Here is a 19,022-nt window from a genome sequence, read left to right as displayed (position 1 = left end):
TCTGAATGTTAAACAACTTTCTCCCCCCCCCCCCCCCCCCCGCTAGTCCTCTGATGATGGTGAATACATGGGTACAAAAATTAGTTCAGCCCCCTCTATATCCCCACATTCTATTGTTTTTTGTCTTACCTCCATCCAGAAGATTACCGGGTCACAAGTGGGGATGGTTTCTGCTCGGAATATCAAAGAGGCCGGAGCTGTTATTGGCAGGGTTGCAAGGGCTTGTTCGGGTTGTTAGAACCTTGGCTGTAGGTGTGATGGTGCTATGGCAGTGACAGGTGCGGGGCTGGGAGCAGGACTCAGCATCGTAGTGCTGGGACTTCCTTGTTTTGGTGCATTTCCAGGTGTGATGTAGTGACAACATCCAGGCATTTCTAGTGACATCATCTTGGGCCCCACCCCCCTGTTGCAGCAGCAGGCAGGCGTGGCCAGCGGAGCTGGGACTGTGGGTGTGGTTTGTGGGCTGAGCCAACCAGCTCCAGGCAGGGGCAGTTCAGGCGTTTCCATGGTGACGATGGGTGTGGGCAGCTCCGGTGGTGAGGGGGCAGTCCCAGGAGCCACATGGAACTGCATCATGGTCACAGGATGCTCAGCCAAGATGGCGGTGTGGTCTGACCCAGCGCATCAGCCCCACAGCGTGGACACTGGGTGCTCTGGTGCTGCACAGCACCCCCACAGCGCGGGCACAGGGCGTTCTGGCACCACGCTGCATCCCCACAGCATGGGCACAGGGTTTTCAGCACCGCACAGCATCTTGGTGCGGGCGCACCTTCGCCTCTTGCTGTGGTTCCACCTGCTGCTGGGGCCCCACCGGCCACCGCAGCATTGCTGCCACTCAGAGCTCTGCCGCTCCCCTCTGTTGCACAGTGGAAACGCGCTGAGGCCCTGCCACATGGGGAGATTACGTAATCTGGCTCGTTGTTGCCTGACGCAGTTTGTCCATGCACCAGGGCACTGCCACATGCGGGGGTTGTGGAAAGCGGCTCACCAGGGAATGGTGCCGGCACAGGGGGCACATTCAGGGTGGCGCGGCCTCGCAGTACAGCAGAGCCCCACAGGGTGACCATTTCATCCAGCCACCTCCTCTGTGGGCTTGGAAGGGTGCCCAACTCCCCCACTAATTCCTCTGGCACCTGAAATAAATTGGGCAGGAGATCTTTCTCCTTTTTAATGCCTTTATTAAAGAGATTCAGCTCAGGTGGGGAGAAATCGACGGGTCGCGCCCACGCCGCCGCTGTCCCCAAGAGTGGCACGGAGGATTGCTTTCACATGGGAACTTGCAAAGTGCTAGCTTCCCTTAGAAGAAATGACAGACTAACAGAGCAGGCCTGATATTATGAGGCCTTTTTCTTATAATTTTTCCACCTTACTGCAAGACTCATCAAATCTAAAATAAGTTTCCAGGGCTTTATAACTTTTATTGCACTTTCATCACCTCTGGAAGCTGCTTGAATTATAAATTGGCCAGTTCGTGCCCAAGTATTCAAATCAAGGGCAGCCTCTTTAGTTGTGTCCAATCCGTGGTTCTTAGCCCATGTTAGTAAAGCTAACAATGCCTCTTCATCATAATCTACATCCCATTCCTCAAGAAGAAGTTTCCATACCTCCATAACTGGATGATCCTGCACAGAGACAAAGCCACCATTTCTTCCGTGGGGTTTTTCTTCTATTTTTCAGCCTTTTCAGCTTCTCTGGCTCCTATGCCATTTGGGGGCTTTTTTTCAGCTTTTTCAGCTTCTCTGGCTCCTATGCCATTTGGGGGCTTTTTTTCAGCTTTCCCAGCTTTTCTGGCTCCTATGCTGTTTTTGTCTCCCCTGCACCGTACACAGAGATGGCTGTGTCCTCACACAGGAGCACCACATATTACGTGAGGTCGTGGTCAGAGACAAACAAACGACATGAACTCCCCCAAGATCATGAGACAAACAACAGTGGTTTATTATGGAAGACTCTTTATATAGGGGGTTTGAAACTCCCAGGTTAAAACAGCTGATTGGTTGAGATCTCTCTCTGCTCAGATCTCTGGCCAGTGGTGTGCCTGCATCTAAGCTTGAACAGGGTTGGCTGAGGGTCCCCTGTATAGGTTTGAATCCAACCTATCGTACTGTGACAAAAAATCATGGATGTGTTTGGGGTTAAAAGGGATATGCCCAAGGCTACATGGTCTTCCTTTTAATATGCAATGGGATGGCAGGCCAAGCCCTATCCCCACAAATTAAAAATATTCCAGGAGGTAAAAGTAATGGAGCATTGGTTGAGCGAGAAATAATCCTGGATGTATAATTACACCAAGCGCTCGCATTTTTATACACAGGTTGATGAGAGGAAACATCCCAAGCCTTAGACTGATTTTTCCCAGAATAATTAAACTTTACACAAAGATCCATTTTCACTGAGCCCAGGAGTTCTAACTCTTGAGGCTCAAGGGACACCAGGGAAAATAAGGGGTCCATTGATCCCAGGCATCAGCATGATTGCTGTTTTGCAACATTGTATTTGCCTGAGTCAGGCAAGGCCAATTGTCTAAGGGCAGAACAGCAAGGCACGTTGAAAAAGGACTATCGGGGATGCAGTCGCCAAACACAATGTATCTTGTCCTGTAACATTTGCTAAGGTTACCCAAACATCTCTTTTAGGTTGGTTAACAGGCCATGTCTGAGCACTAGAAACAATTCCCAGTAAATACCATAGTATTCAGGAAGTCATCATTTATCCTTATTCTCAGTAGCAATAAGCCACTGCTTCAGAGTAATTTCCAATTGTTCAGGTAGACCAAACTTATACCCACACACTAATTGTTAAATTTGTGTGTTATTTCTGCTGTTTCTCATTGGATCACATTGACAGCAAGCACCTCACCTTTTATGAGATGTACAGTACCACAGTATCTATCCCATATTCAACACATTTGCATAGGTCAAACAGGTGCTGATGTGGTGGCGAGGTCCTGTTCACAAGGATTCTCTTTCGATGTTGGTGTTAAAGGTGAATCTTCTGGTGATACAGTCAAAGGTTCTGTAAACGGCTTCACATTATTTGCTGGAATCCGCTTGGGACCATTCTCTGTGGAGACACAAGGAAAACCTCTACTCCGGGTGACCAAAGGATAAGGCCCCAATATTTTACTGGATTCTGGATCCTTCACTAAAACAGGGGGTTTTTCCTTTTGTTGCAATTGTAAATTACAATTTAAAAGTCAAACAATTGGTGGGGTTGGGGTCCATCAAAGAACAATGCAAAGAGTTGAAAACATAAAGGGCTTTCTGCAGTCTCTCGGCAGGGGTGCCATCTCCGGTTCCCCCCTTCTGTTGACTTAAGAGATGCTTGAGGGAGCCACAAGCCCGTTAAATGATAGATTGGCCTGTTGGGGAATGAGGAATACTTGTTTTGTGCGTAATTCCCCATAAGGCAAAAAAGGTAGCAACTCTTGCCTGGCATAGAGGTGAGACTGACTGGGCTGTAGTACCCTGGGTCTTCTGCTTTTCCCTTTTTAAAAATGGGAATTATATTTCCTTTTTTCCACTTCTTGGGAAGTTTACCTGACTGCCACGATTTTTCAAAAATGATGGATAGTGGCTTAGCAACTTTGTCTGCCAGCTCCCTCAGGACCCATGAATGAATCTCATTTGGTTCCATGGACTTGTGCACATTCAGGTTCTTTATATGATCTTGAACCTGATATTTTTCTGCAGTGGGCTTAGGGGTCTTCATTCTCCCAGTCCCTTTCTTAACTTGGGGGGCTGTGGCTGGAGCACTTGCTGTTGAAGACTGAGGCATAGAAGTCATTGAGAAGCCTTGCAAAAATCAAAGCACTGAGAACTAAACATTGTAAAACTTAAGCTAAGTTCCTATCCATTCATCTAAGTCATGTTTAATAAGTCTGAAAGTGATATGAAAAAAGATGTTGAAAAATGTTGACTACAGAGTATGGATGGATTTTTGAATCCTAAACAATTTTGTCCTGTTAGCTATGAGACATCATCTCAGTTTAAAAGATAAACTTTTGAGTTTAATTGACTCCCTTAATTTTTCTAGTGATGTGCATGCAAAGAAAGAGGCCCACTGTAACAAATAATAACAAAATATTCAGTTATTCAGCTAGAGCTGTGCTTTATAATCATCTAGGAAAAACTTTTTCTATGTCTAAGTTAATTGCTTTCATATGATGCAAGTACATTTTGCTCAATTCAGTTGTGCTGAGGCATGTTCTCAGGCTCATACTGACTAGAGCTTGATCAATATAGCTGCTCTTAAATCTGTAGCAATTCTTTATGCTATAGAATAGGATACTTATAAAATTAGCATCATATCATATCCTTTGACTAGTTAAACAGCTTACTCTAGGCACACAAAATTATTTATTTCCGTATGATTGGACAATCTAAGTATTTGGTTCCTTCTATATATTTCCTTTTCACTCTTAGCCTATGGATACACTAGTAAAGAGGTATAGATCAACTCTTCTGTAGCCTTCCCTCAACTCTTTAAGGCTTGAAGAGACAGCAAGGAGGTTTTCTGAATGGAAAACTCATAGGCAGCTTGTTGGGGTGGGGAGCATGTGATTCAGTGTTCAAACATCTACTAAAAAAACTATTCAGTATCAAGATTTCTTTAATTTGTTAAGTATTCTTATGTATGTACTTGGGGAGGGGCAGCTTTGATTGGGTAGCATACATATTTCAGTTGAAAATATCTCAAAACTAAAATTGTTTTTCTTTTTACTGCCTCTAACTACAAACCCAATGCCAAAACCACAACTATTTATATAAAAAACTGGTTGACTTATACAAAGATATTATTCATGATCAGGTAGTTGAAACCCTTGGAGAAAAGAGGCATTTTTCACTCTCCTGCAAAATGTATAGCAAAATCTCGTGAAGGAGATGATTACTTTTCACTATGTCCTGTTGTGTTGCACAGAAGGGGACTTGTATTGACAACTGTTGATCTTTTTTGTATAGACTAAGAATAATTTTATTTTAAAAATAATTTAATAATAAAAAGGCTTGCTTTGCATATATATATATTCAGATTTTATTTTTAAATCTAGAGAACATGAATGGTTTAAGCAGGACCTTCCTAAGTACCTGTTTCCTGAAGACCCGTCATATAGTTCTACCATGGTTGATGATGAAGCCTTAAAAGAAGTGTGTGAGAAGTTTGAATGCACTGAAGAAGAAGTGCTAAGTTGTCTGTACAGCCAAAATCATCAGGACCCTTTAGTGGTTGCTTATCACCTCATTATAGATAATAGAAGAATAATGAATGAGGCCAAAGACTTCTACTTGGCTACAAGCCCACCGGATTCTTTTCTTGATGATCACAATCTGTCTCGACCTCATCCTGAAAGAGTGCCATTCTTAGTAGCTGAAGCACCACGTCCCCGCCATACTCTTGATGAGCTGAATCCACAGAAGTCAAAACACCAAGGTGTAAGAAGAGCGAAGTGGCACTTGGGAATACGGAGTCAGAGTAGACCAAATGATATCATGTCTGAAGTTTGTCGAGCAATTAAACAACTGGATTATGAATGGAAGGTAAAGAATAAAGGGTCTTTACAGCAGACAACAGTAATTTTTTTTGAGCTGTGTAATTACATAGCCTTGAAGTATGAAACTGTGTTCTCCTGTGCTGTGGAAAATAGTCTTGTGTGCCTGTACTGACTACTCGTGTTTGCTGTGCAGGAAGGGTTTGGGGAGGAAGGCTATTTATGCTGGCAGGAATAATCTTGCTAATGTGTTTAATCATTCTACTGGGGCTCTGGGAATATGTTGAGTAGGGTATTTTGTTTGAGGTTTTTTGGTGTGTTTTTGTTGGTAATAAAAACTCTGGCAGGTAAACCTGAAATCACTTAATAACATCAGTGACTTGAAATAAGCAAAACAATGTGCAGTGCTTCTAAAATAGTTCTAGTTACTAAGTCAAATCTCTTGTGTACTAGGTTGTAAATCCATACTATCTGCGTGTTCGAAGCAAGAATCCAGTGACAAGTGCATATTCCAAAATGAGTCTACAGTTGTATCAGGTGGATAGCAGGACGTACTTACTGGACTTCCGTAGCATTGATGGTATGTAAAGACTTACATAAGTCAATGGACTTGTAAGGGGAATAATTTTAAATGCAAACATGTCTTAACTTACTTGCTTATAAGTGATGTAAGTGTTGCCCTTCATTAGTTTAAGCCAAGCTAGAGCTGCATGAATGTTTCTTTATTCCTTCCTTGTCTAGTGTTCCTATGATGAGATGGTTTAATTCCTTAAATAATCACTTTTTAGCTATATCAACTCTCAAACTGCTCCATTTTGTGTCTGCACCAGCACTAATATTGCTGGTGCAAAAGGGGAAGATTGTTGGTGATGAGTTTTGAATGAATCTAAACTGGTTTTGTGGCCTCATCTCCAAATTTAAACTTTAATTTAGATCTGAAGTAAATATGGGAACATATTTTCCTAGTGAAGATAAAGCTTGGCATTTAGGCATGCAAATTTGACTTTAGCTGTACATTGTTGTACTGCATCTGGCTGAGATGGAGTTAACTTTCTTCATTGTAGCTGGTATGGTGCTGTGTTTTTGATCTGTGACTAAAACAGTGTTCTGGCTATTGCTGAACAGTACTTATATAGTATCTAGTCTTTCTGTTTTCTCACTGTGGTGCACCCAATGAGTAGGCTGGGGGTGAATAAGAAGGTTTATGGGGACGTAACCTGAACTGCTGACCTGGCTTGATCAAAATGATGTCATGCTATATGATGTCATGCTTAGCAAAAAATCTGAGTGGATGGGAGTTTGGGGAAGGTAGCCATTGTTCGGAGACTGGCTGCATGTTAGTATGCTTATAGGAGGTGGCATGTGGTTGCCTTTGCATGACTTTTTTTTCTTTCTTCCTCCATCTTAGTAAGCTGTTTATCTCAATCTATGAGTTTTCTTGCTTTTGTCTTTCCAATTCTCCTCCTCCATTGCACTAAGGGTAGGGTGGAGTGAATGAAGAGCTGGCTGGGGATTTAGCTGTCAGCAAAGTCCAACCCAACAATGCTAGGAGTAGACAAAATTTAAGATGGGCATACACTTGCAGTAAGTGAAGTCTTGAAAGCAGTTGGACAGATCTGTAGAAAAAAACTTTTATAGAGTGACAATATCACAGCATACAACTCTGTTGTGGTTTAAGCCCAGCTGGGAACTAAGCCTCACACAGCTGCTCCTTCACTTTCCCCTGGTAGAATGGGGGAGACAAAAGGGTAAAACTGAGAAAACTCATGGATTTAGATAGAGATAGTTTAATACAGAAAGCAAAAGCCACATGTGCAAGCAAAGAAAAACAAGAAATTTGGTCATTCCTTCCCATGGGCAGGCAGGTGTTCAGCCATTTTCATCATGCATAACAGTTAGTTGGGAAGACAAATGCCATCACTCCAAACATCCCCCACTTCCTTCTTCCCTCAGCTTTATATGCTGAGCATGATGTCATATGGTCTGGAATATCCCTTTCGTCAGTTGGAGTCAGCTGTCCCAGCTGTGTTCCCTCCCAACTTCTTGTGCATCCCCAGCCTACTTACTGGCGGGGCGGTATGAGAAGCAGAAAAGTCCTTGATGCTGTGCAAGCTCTGCTCAGCGATAACAAAAACATCCCTGTATTTTCACACACTGTTTCAGCACAAATCCAAACCATAGCCCAGTGCTTGCTACTAGGAAGAAAATTAACTATAACAGTGAAAATCAGCACAAACTGCAGGTCATACCTTCCTGAAAATGGAGGAGCAAATATAGACTGGCCATAATGCTTGTTTAAGAGCATAGTAGACTAAAGCAAATTATTTATAGCCAATAGTGTACATGATATGCCTAGGAAAACGTGTCATGGAAAAAAGATTTACTGGAATATTGCTGGATTACAGTACAGGATGGCTAAGGCTGTCTCATGACAGTTTAACCTGATCTGACTTGGCAATGCAATTCTTGCCTTGTCCCTTCTAACCATACTAGTGCTTGCTTAGATCTAGTAGTATTTGATACAGGGCATTAATCCCTTTCCTGCACTGACCTCTGTTGTAGCATAAGACAAATGCCATTCCTGTTGAAGGGAAGGTGACTGCTTAGAGCCATGCAGCTGGGGCAGCTGCAGTCCTGGCCTCAACTCTTGAGGAAATACAAGCCTAGGGCATGGATTTGGCATCTCTCTTCCAACAGTGAAGCTGATCTGACTTGCCCTCCACCACAGCTAGCCATTCTCAATCCCTCTTGCAAACTGCAGTTTAACGTAGCTTTGATGTGAAGACCCGATGTCTTCTGTGTTCACTAACTTCTCTTAGAAATAAGTTTTTCTGGTTACAGGTGTAAATCAAAACTAATGTTGAGTATTTAAAGTAAGAATAGAGATACTTCAGCAGAAAATTACCTTTAGTATGAGGTAGAAATGCTTCCATCTTAGAAGTAAACTTAAACTGTTGCAGCCCAAATGCATATTAAAGAGAAAAACTTCCAAAAATGAAGGATGTAGATGCTAGCATTTAATGCATCAATGAATTATAAGGAAATACAAAGTATGAATAACCAAATAGAAAGAAAGCAAATAAAATACTATCAAAAAGCATCTACACAATATTCAAATTGTTATTTGATTTAACCTTATGATGCTGTCATGTTTCTGTTTTAAGTTTAAGCTAAATCTATTTAACTATTGGCTGCTGAAACTACTTCATGAAAAATGCGGTGAGTGCTGGTCTAAACTAGATCAGATAGTCCTGGAGCACAATTCAAAGCACAAGAATAATTTGCATAAGGACATTTAATTCTGTTGCTATATGTATAAGCTTTAATTTTGTATCATCTACATACAGTTGCAAAAGCTGTTTATGTATTAATCAACATTTAAGAAAATCAAGACTGGAAGTGTGAAAAAGGGAAGTTTGCTGTTCTTATGATTAATTTTCCTCTTCTCTCCAATTGTCCCCCAGATGAAATTACTGAAGCAAAATCTGGGACTGCAACTCCACAGAGATCAGGTTCTGTGAGCAACTGTAGATCCTGTCAAAAAGATTCAGATGGTGATGCACAGGGAAAATCTGCAGATATGTCCCTTACATCATCAGTAACCTCTTTGATTGATTCTTCTAAGGCTGAATTAATTCCAAGACCAGGGAGTCATACAATAGAATTCTTTGAGATGTGTGCAAATCTTATTAAAATACTTGCACAATAAGTTTGAAAGTGGGCTTATTTCTTTTACAGCAATAAGCATGCCTAAATCATAGTCAGGTGCTTCCAGTTATAATCAAGTGAAATTAACTAAGGTGCTGAAAAAACTAGCCACAGAATGCAATTTTCAGGGGGATTGGAATGATTATAGGCCATTATGTATATTATTTTGAAGTTGGAGTGAATTCTGATTGTCCGCTGTCCAATAGCATAATACAGGTATAGGAAGTCACGTGCCCTTGTTCATAACACTTTACACTGATTGCACATTAGAATTCAAATACTTAAGTTATGCTGGCCTTCTTGCTTTTTTCACTGATAATACATACATCTAATGCACTGTAAGTAAATGTAGTTCAATAACTTAAGTATGACTTGATCAGCATCTATAGTTGTGCCTTAGTTGACCAGAATTGTCAACATCTAACAGTAATATATTAAAACTGCTGTTTCTTCCCTCTTATTTGACAGTAAATTATAAAGAATAGTTTAATGCATTATAATATACTGCTTTTAATAACAGATAAATATTATTAAATGCATGCAAATCCAACCAGGTGAAAATATATGTAGGGGCTTTGTAATGCACTAAGGGTGAAATTCTGTGGGCTGTAAGTAGAACAATTCAGGCCACAGCAGTGGTGAGAGGCTTAATGCTGAGAAGACTTGGCACCCTGTGGGCTGAAACAAAATGTGGTTCTGTGAAGGAGAACTGTCAGCAGGTTCCTGATCTGTGCAGATTTAGTAGCTCATATCCTAGTGTGGTAGCAGCACAGCAGTTCCCCATTGCTACTGCAGGCTGAGAATCCTGTTCCTTATAAACACATACATGTAAGGTAAAAGCACAGCTCTATGGCCTCTTGCATGCTATTCCAGAATCTAAAATTTTCACTTTTAAAAATATGTTCATACTTTGATACAGCTGTTTATATCATATACTACCTTGCCATATATTTTATAGAATTCACATTGCAGTTGAAAATACATATATAGGTTTAGGTTTTTCAAAGCAGCTTTTATAGTCAACTCTGCCATTTAAATTGTGGCGTTAATAGTCCAACTTTTCAGTTCAACATTTAAAACTGATCATGACAGCTTATCATATAATCATAGAATGGTTTGGGTTGGGAGGGACCTTAAAGATTACCTGCTTCTAACTCCCTGCCATGGGCAGGGACACCTTCCACTAGATCAGGTTACTTGTAGCCCCATCCAACCTGGCCTTGAACACTTCCAGGGATGGGGTGTCCACAACCTCTCTGGGCAACCTGTGCCTCACCACACTCATAGTAAAGAACTTCTTCCTAATATCTAACCTAAACTTGCTCTCCTTCAGCTTAAGGCCATTCCCTCTTCTCCTGTCACTGCATGCCTGTCCTGAATTGCCAAGCAAATTGTATTCTATTTGCCATCTGTATGGCAGTTGTCTTCTGTTAATTGGGCAGTTTTCCTTAACTCTTCCACAACCACTCCTCCCTCCAGGGAGACATCTGCTGATAATAGGCTATTGAATGTCACTGCATGACTGATAAGAACTATAGCATCACATTGTGAGATGCTCCGCCCAGAGGGAGGAGCCAAGCATTCCTACCCAGATATAATCTCACATTCTGGAACACCAGCACGGCTTTCTCCACTGGATTTCCCAGAGGAACAGCTGCCTCTTCCACTGGATCTTCAGAGGAAGACTACACCCTTTCTACAGGATCACTGCTCCAACAGAACCACACCTGACACTCCAGGAGGACTGCAGCCACAATTCCAATTGGACTGCTACCAACACCCTGACCAACAGGGTGTCAGGTTGTGTTCTGACTCTGTCAGTGTTGTTTTGGTTTACTGCATTGTTTATTTTATCCTTTTGTTTTCTTCCCTAATAAAGAACTGTTGTTCCTGCTCCCATATTTTTGCCTGAGAGCCCCTTAATTTCAAATTTATAACAATTCGGAGGGAGGGTGTTTATATTTTTCCATTTCAGGGGATGCTTCTGCCTTCCTTAGCAAGCACCTGTCTTTCCAAACCAAGACAATGCCCTTGTGAAAAGTCCCTCTCCATGTACCTTGTAGCCCCCCTTTAGGTACTGTAAGGCTGCAATAAGGTCACCCCAGAGCCTTCTCTTCTCCAGGCTGAACAGCCCTAAGTCTCTCAGCCTTTCTTCATAGGGAAGTGTTCCTGCCCTCCGATCCTCTTTGTGGCCTCCTCTGGGCTTGTTCTAAGAGGTCAATGTCTTTTCTTGTGTTGGGGGCCCCAGAGCTGGATGCAGGACTCCAGGTGGGATCTCACAAGAAGAGAGTAGAGGGGCAGAATCATCTCCCTCGACCAGCTGGGTATGCAGTGATAGGATAAGGAGTGTTGGAACCCAGGGCACAGGGAATATTTCTCTGCCTGTCCTGAGAAGTCCTGATCCCCAGGAGAACACTGCTTTTAAACTTCATCCATGGAGAAAGCTTCCAAGACTTTGGGATGAATTGGAATCTATGAGTGTGTGAAATAGATAGCAGTATAGTTTATCACAGGGTGAAAAACTTAGAGTTTTGGGTTTTTAATATGGAGGTAGATAGGAGACAAAATGGAGGATTTTGGGCATTTTCTGATCTCCTTCGTGTTCTTCATCTACTCCATTTTCTGCAGTGTTGGGAGCACAGGGTGATTGGTTAGAAAGGACTGCAATGCAGATGTTGCATGGACAGAAAAATAGTTATTGGTAGAAAGGTAGAAATAAAGTATGTTCTAAGAGTTAATTGGACAAAATAGCTTTAAAATACCTTGAATCTGTGTGTCTTGTGGCTTTTGGTGCCTTCTCTTTGTACGCTAAGTCTGAGATGTAGATGGCATACAGAGCTTCTGATAAGAGAAAAATAAACAACAACCTGAAGACCGAAAAAACCAAGATTCCCGTCTGTGTCTCATTCCTGGCACAGAACTTTTTAGGGGTCTCCCCATCAGGGGGACCCATGAGGGAGGTTTTGACAAGGAGGAATGGACTTAAGCTGAAGGAGAGCTTTATTATAAGGGTGGTGAGGCACTAGCACAGGTTGCCCACAGGTTGTGGATTCCCCACCCCTGGAAGTGTTCAAGGCTAGGTTGGATGGGGCTTGGAGCAATCTGGTCTAGTGGAAGGAGTCCCTGCCCATGGCAAGTGGGTTGGAAGTAGATGATCTTTAAGGTCCCTTCTGACCCCAGCCATTCTGTGATTCTTTATCGAGCTTCTCGTCCACAACCATCCTCAGTCCTCCCAGGGCTAGTTCTTGATTCATTTTACGCCCAGCCTTTACTTGTGCTTGGGATTCAAAAAGTTTTTAACAGTAGATTTCTGTTACCAATGTCATAAATCCTACCACAGTTAAGTTTTTTGCAATGTTTTCAGAACAAAATTGAACCTTAAATGTTAAAATCGTAGCTAATACTTGCACAAAACCATGTACTCTCTTGTAAACTGGATGTAATTATCCACAGTTCCATTTTCATCTAGCACTAATAGATGTAAACATTACACAATAAACTATGTCATAAAACATTTGCTTTCAACAATGAGCATTCTCTTCAAAGTCAACTTCATTACCTACTTTCTTTCAAAGATTGCTCTCCTGATTAGAGACTGGAAACAAGGCATTACTATGAACAGTAAAGTCTTGACCCTGAAAATGAATCTGAGTTATTGTCATTGTCTAGCTGAAAAATGCTAGTTACACCTATAAGAATAGTCTAATCCAGGCCAACTGGTTCCAGTTACAAATATGCACAGCACAGAATTTGAACAAACTTAAAGCTGCTTAAGCCCTGGAGCTGCCATAACTGTGTTCTGAACTGGGAAATGATGTAGTCTGCCTAATACGTAGGTACATGTTACAACTCCAGTTCTTTATCCTCAAGTGTCACACACTGTCCCCATAATGCAAGGTTGTATTACTGTATCCCAAAGTGGAAGATTTCTCTTAATGCTTTGGGTTTAAACTCCTGAGATTGAGATGTCAACATGAGACCAGTTTCCAATCCTACTTAAGTGGGGGTTTGTGTTATGTGGGGTCTTTTTAAGCCTTGTAACAAATGATTGTGATGTACTAAATAAATCAGTGTACTCATTTTTGTTACCCTTTTATTTTGAAGTTGGTAAATATTGTACAATATAAAAAATGCAGAGGGTTTTTTGCTTTTTTAATTGCAGTAATTTCTTATCTGGAATTGGTTTGGAATCACTGAAAGGGTCTCTTTGTGTATGTTAAGCTAAATATTTGTAAATGGTATCTAGTCCTGTTTTGCAAATTTGTAATGCTGACCACAGGTGCAAGGTGTCAAGGTGTGAATATTTTTTAATTTTATATGCTTTTTGGCACTCATGCATTAAGGCAAGCTTGGTTATTTTGTCTCAGTATCTGATAGTTGAAGAGAGTTTCTGGCAGAAGTGTACAGTATGTATAGCTTTATTTAAAGTAAATTTTATTGGTATGATAAATCAGTTTTGATGGACAAAAGTTTCCTGATGGAACAGAGTTGGGGTGGGGTTTGGGGTCTGTTTGTTTGTTTGTTTGTTTGTTGTGGGGGTTAGCTTATACAGTGGGGGGGAGGGAGAAATAATGCACTGGAGAGTCCAGAAGTGGAGCCCACTGGTTGAGATACCTGTGCAGGGAGGGTAATGCCTGAGAAAAAGACAGCAAATAATTTCTCACAATTCCCTCCCCATCTAAGTGCATTTGGTCCGTTTGATTTCCTGGCAGGATATGGTTTTCCATATTATACTTTGAAGGGACTTTCTCCCTCTCTAACCCATAGAGTTATCTTGATTCTCATCAATAAAACAGATAAAACCTCCACCTGTTTAGCATGTGTTTCCTGACATAATTTTGTGATTTGCCTCTTGAGAGTCTGTAGGAATATGGCCTACAGCCATGAGATATGCCATAAAATATGTGTTGAAGGGATTAATGTGAGCATGATAGCCTACTGATGGGGCTGATAGTTTGTCAGGCAGATGCTGGATGATCCTTATCCCTGCAACTGGCCAGGTGAAAGAAGAAGTGATACTAAGGCATCACAGTTCTGTTCCACCCTTGCACAAGATACAGAGCCTTTGTAATGTCTCTCTTTGTTACTTTTGATATCCCTAATTTACATATAAAGTGGCTTCCCTCCCCCATTTATGATGGCAGTAATGGGTTATTTGACTGCAGTCTTATCTCCACTTCTCCCAGGAATGAGAATATGACCACCTTGCAGACAAGTTGATGGGCTTTCTCCTCTCCTCAAAGCAGGGACACCTCTTTGGTAAGATTTGTGCATCTGACTATGTCGGAATATACCTGGGAACACTTTATTATAGTGTTATACACTTATATTTTGTAGATCTAGTGAATTTATCACCATCAATCTGAGAAGAATCTATAATCTGTTGCTTCAGTAAACCACACTACTTGTGAATCTGTGATTGTAGAAGTTCTTATTGAACACAACCAAATTTGTAGTGTTAAACTGGTATACTGCACTACTGGTGAATCTGAGATCAAGAATGAGACCAGACTTACAGTGTAACCCACACTATTTGTGTGTTTGGGATCTTATTAAATGTGACCAGACTTATAGTGCTGAATTGGTTCTAATCAGAAATTAAACCCAGCTGCACCCAGCCCCTCTGACCTATGAGGACTAGCTGGAACACAACAGGGTTTATTTTCTGCAAAATTTCTATCCCCTTAGCTCAAGAGTCTGATTAATTCTATTTTTCCACTTGATTGCAGTCTCCAGGAAGTGTGCAAATCCCATTTCATTCAGTGAAAATTTTATACATGCTGAACTACCTCTGAAATAAAATGGGGACCATTATCTGAGGATAGATTTTTGGGGATCCCAAACCTAGGAATTATTTCCTTTAGCAGAATTGTAGCAACCTCTCTAGCTTGACTGTTACGACATGGGAAAGCTTCTGGCCATCCTGAGAAGGTACCCCACTAAAATGAGCAGATATTGTTGCTGTTACTGTTCATTTTCTTTTCTCATTGCTGTTTCTGTTGCCCGAACAGAGACACAAAACTCGTAAGCTTTGTGCGGTGCTTTATTGAGGGCCCGGGAGTCTGGGGACCGCAGTCCCAAATCAGAGCTCCAACGCCACTGATACATCGATCTCCTTATATATGATATGTGTACGTGCAGTCCGTTACAGACTCTCTAAGCAACGACCCCCAACAATTCCCCTTTCTTGGCAACTTGCTCCTTGTGATACTCGTGATACATTCCTTAAGCCACAAACAAGACTATAAATCAGGTACTTATCATTATTTCCAGAACATTGTATACAAATCAGCATTCTTGCTTCCCTCCCCTGATTAAACATTCCTTACGGTTGCTTGAATTCCATGGTTACACTCTTACAACACACTCCAAAAGTTACAACACACTTCAAACGGTTATGAATTCCTATCTTACCTACACATTATATTTTACAAATTTTCTACATTTAATTATTTTCCAACATTTCCACTAATTTTTTCTTAGCCCATGATCTTCACCTTTTGTGCCTCCAATTCTCAACTCCATCCCACCACAGCTTCATGCCATTGCCTCATGTCCTATCACTGGTAACCAGAGACGAGATCAGTGCCTGCTTCTCCATTTCCCCTCGTGAGGAAGCTGTAGGCTGTAATAAGGTCTCCCCTCAGTCTCCTCTTCTTCAGGTTGAACAAGCCAAGTGACCTCAGACACTTCTTGTATAGCTTCCCCTCTAGGCACATCACCTGCTCCAACTGGCTGGTGATGCTGTGCCTGATGCACCTTAGGACACGGTTGGTCCTCCTGACTGCCAGGGCAAACTGCTGACTTAAACTTGTCATCAACTCGGATCCCCAGGTCCCCTTCTACGGTGCTGCTTTCCAGCCTCTCATTCCTCAGTCTGTGCATATATCCAGAGTAGCTCTGTCACTGGTACAGAATCTGGCACTTGTCTTTGTTGAACTTCATATGGTTGGTGGTTGTCCAACCCTCTAATTTGTCTAGGTCTCTCTGCAGGGGCTCTGTATTGGTTTTGCATGGCCTGGTTTTTGGTAGCAGGGGGGCCACAAAGATGGCTCCTGTGAAAAGCTGCTGGAAGCTTCCACCATGTCCAGCAGAGCCAATCTTTGATGGCTTTGAAGATGGACATGCTGCTGGCCAAAACTGGGCCAATGAGAGAGATTGGTAATGCCTCTGTGATGACATATTTAAGAAGGAAATCAAAACAAAGTCATGAGTTTTTGCTTCTAGTCAGAGAAGAGGAGGTGAGAACATGTGAGGGAAAACAACATGGTGACACCAAGGTCAGTGGAGAAAGAGGGAGTGGAGGTGCTCCAGGCACCAAGAAAAGAATTTATTGCTCCCTTATCAGAAGAAACTAACTTCTTCTCACCTCACTCAGCCCTGAAGACACCATCAGGATTAAGAGGAAGAAGTTGACACTGACCAGACAGAATCCTTTGTTTGAATGGAATTTATGCATCATATATGAGTCACGGGTTTTTTTTCTAGTCAGAGAAGAGGAGGTGAGAATATGTGAGGGAAACAACATGGTGAGACCAAGGTCAGTGGAGAAGGAGGGGGAAGAGGTGTTCCAGGTACCAGAGCCGAGATTCCTCTGCAGGCTGTGGTGAAGACTATGGTGAAGCAGGCTGTCCCCCTGCAGCCCATGGGTCCATGGGGGATGCAGAGATCCACCCGCATCCTGTGGGGCAGGTGCCCATGCTGGAGCAGGTGGATGCCTCGAGGAGGCTGTGATCCAGTGGGAGACCCGGTGGAGAGAGGGCCCCTGTTTCCAGGCTGGAACAGCCTGTCCTTGGAGGACTGCACCCCATGAAACGAGAGACCCACATTGCAGCAGTTTTGGGAGGACTGCCCATGGGAGGGACTCATGTTGCAGCAGGTGTGGTATGGCTGCTGCTCGTGAGAGTGGACCCACGTCGGAGAAGTTCGCGGAGAACTGTCTCCCATGGGAGGGACCCCACAGTCTCACAGGGGAAGGACTCCTCCCCCACAGCAGCAGAAGAAAATCTAGGTGATGAACTGACCCAAAAAACCCCCATACCCTGTCTCCCTGTACTGTCAGTTGCAAGGAGGGAATGGCTGGGGGGGAGAAGGGGTTTTAAGGGGTTATTTTAGTTCTCATTATCCTCCTCTGATTCTGTTAGTAATAAATTTACTTTGCAACTTATGTGGAGCCTGTTTTGCTCTGAATTGTTTTCTCCTGGTCCTTATCTCACTCATGAACCCTTCATTATTTTTTTTCCCCTCTCCTCTGCTCAGCTGTAGCAGGGGAGGGTGAGTGAGGGTGAGTGAGCAACTCTCATGGGTGCCTGGCATTGGGCCAGTGTCAAACCACGACAGCCTCTCTCCTTCAAGGTAGTCAAGAGCTCGTCCTAACTTATTATCATCTGCAAACTTAGTATCCCTTAGAGTCCTGCATCCAAGTAATCTATGAAGATGTTGAAGAGCACTGGAGCCCTGTGGAACCCCACTAGTGATCAGCCAGCCTTGTCTTGATTTGAGACAAATAAGGAAACATCCTGAAAGGAGTCTCCTCTAAAAAAGCAGGTTTCAGCACTCCCTCCCCCCACCAGTTCAAAAGGAATCTTGGAGGAAAGGGAAAAAAAATGTTTATTTAACAAGCAGAGTGCACGCAGGCACAAGAAAAATAATAAATAATGTTAGATATTGAAACCTCCCTGTGGAGAAAGCTGGTGGATTCAGAGTTCTTTCTGTAGGTGTGGCTCAGCTCCTCCTGAGGTCTGGAGCTGGGATGCAGAGTCCCAGGGCCTCCCCTCTGGGCCACGGCGTGGGGCTCCCAGCAATTTTCTGGTGTTCAGACCAGGGCAAAGCCGAACAGTTCCAGAAGAAGCAGCCACAGTCTCAGGAAAACTTCTTGCCTCAGCTAACAAACAAGAAGCTAGCTAATAGCAAAGATGTACTCCCTCTATCAGTGCTACACAACACAGCTGAGTGAACCTGGGGGAGGATGTGTGAAAAGCACACCGAAATATTTCCACTGGCTTCCCCTCCCTCTCTCGGACCTAGCTTAAAGTTACAGGACCCATAAAGCAGATGATAGGGGATACAGTATCATAACCACCCCAGGACACTACTCCTCTGCTCTTAGGAGGTGGTGCTTAAAAAGTGACCAGAACTGATGGACCCCAGCACTGATGCCAGAATGATTTTTGCTTTTATATTTCCTTCATATATATTCATAAATCTGTAGACTTGTCCTCGTTTGAGACAGATTTGGAAACTTCCCAAAGGTTCTTTCCTCTAAAGGGCAGAATTCAGCAGCCCCTCCCCCAACCAGTTTGGGAGATAATCTCCTTGGAGAAAAGTGAAAAAAACTGTTTATTTAACAAGCATAGTACTCACAAGCATGAAAAAAAAATATTAAACAATGAAACCTCTTGCTGTTTTGAAGAGATGGCAAATTCAGAAAGTCCTTCTGTAGTTCAGTGAGTCCTCCATGGGTGTGTCTCGGCCTTGCTCAGTCTCTCTCAATCCCTCTGGAGAAGGAACCTGGAGTCCAGGCTGCAGAGCAGCTTGGGGGGGCCCCCCGGGCAATGGTCCTGGTGTTCTGGACCAGAGAGAAGCCAAACATTCCCAGAAGAAAGACACAGTCCTGGGAAAACCTTTCTTGCCATAGCTAACGAGAAAAACCAGTGGAAAAAAAAGCAAAGAAAAACTCCTTGTGTCTCTCTCTCTGCAAAAGCCAAGAACTTGGGGAGCACTGCACTCCTTATCTCTCTGTGTTTTGAATACAAGTTGAGAGAAATTCCACTGCTCCCTTCCCCGCCCCCCCCCCCCCCCCCCCCCCCCCCCCCCCCCCCCCCTT

The 19,022-nt window shown here is 42.8% G+C and overlaps 1 protein-coding gene across 6 annotated transcripts in view; it reads left to right on the top strand.

The window, feature by feature from the left end:
• Positions 1-18,911, top strand: part of LOC121357718 (5'-AMP-activated protein kinase catalytic subunit alpha-1-like) — a 48,340-nt gene extending 29,429 nt beyond the window's left edge. For 3 of the 6 annotated variants that reach the window (XM_041475260.1, XM_041475256.1, XM_041475261.1), the window contains 3 exons: positions 5,051-5,537; positions 5,942-6,068; positions 8,953-10,416. In XM_041475260.1, the coding sequence (XP_041331194.1) occupies positions 5,051-5,537; positions 5,942-6,068; positions 8,953-9,197 (859 nt within the window). In that variant the 3' untranslated portion in view covers positions 9,198-10,416. Of the gene's footprint in view, positions 1-5,050; positions 5,538-5,941; positions 6,069-8,952; positions 10,417-10,675; positions 10,950-14,382; positions 16,240-16,574 lie in introns of those variants that run through there. The other 3 variants (XR_005955757.1, XM_041475258.1, XM_041475257.1) reach the window with 3 other exon arrangements.
• Positions 18,912-19,022: the final 111 nt, after the last annotated feature.

This window comes from Pyrgilauda ruficollis, unplaced genomic scaffold (assembly GCF_017590135.1).
Source record: "Pyrgilauda ruficollis isolate IOZ18807 unplaced genomic scaffold, ASM1759013v1 scaffold345, whole genome shotgun sequence".
NCBI lineage: Eukaryota > Metazoa > Chordata > Aves > Passeriformes > Passeridae > Pyrgilauda > Pyrgilauda ruficollis.
This window is presented reverse-complemented; position numbering and strand designations above follow the sequence as displayed.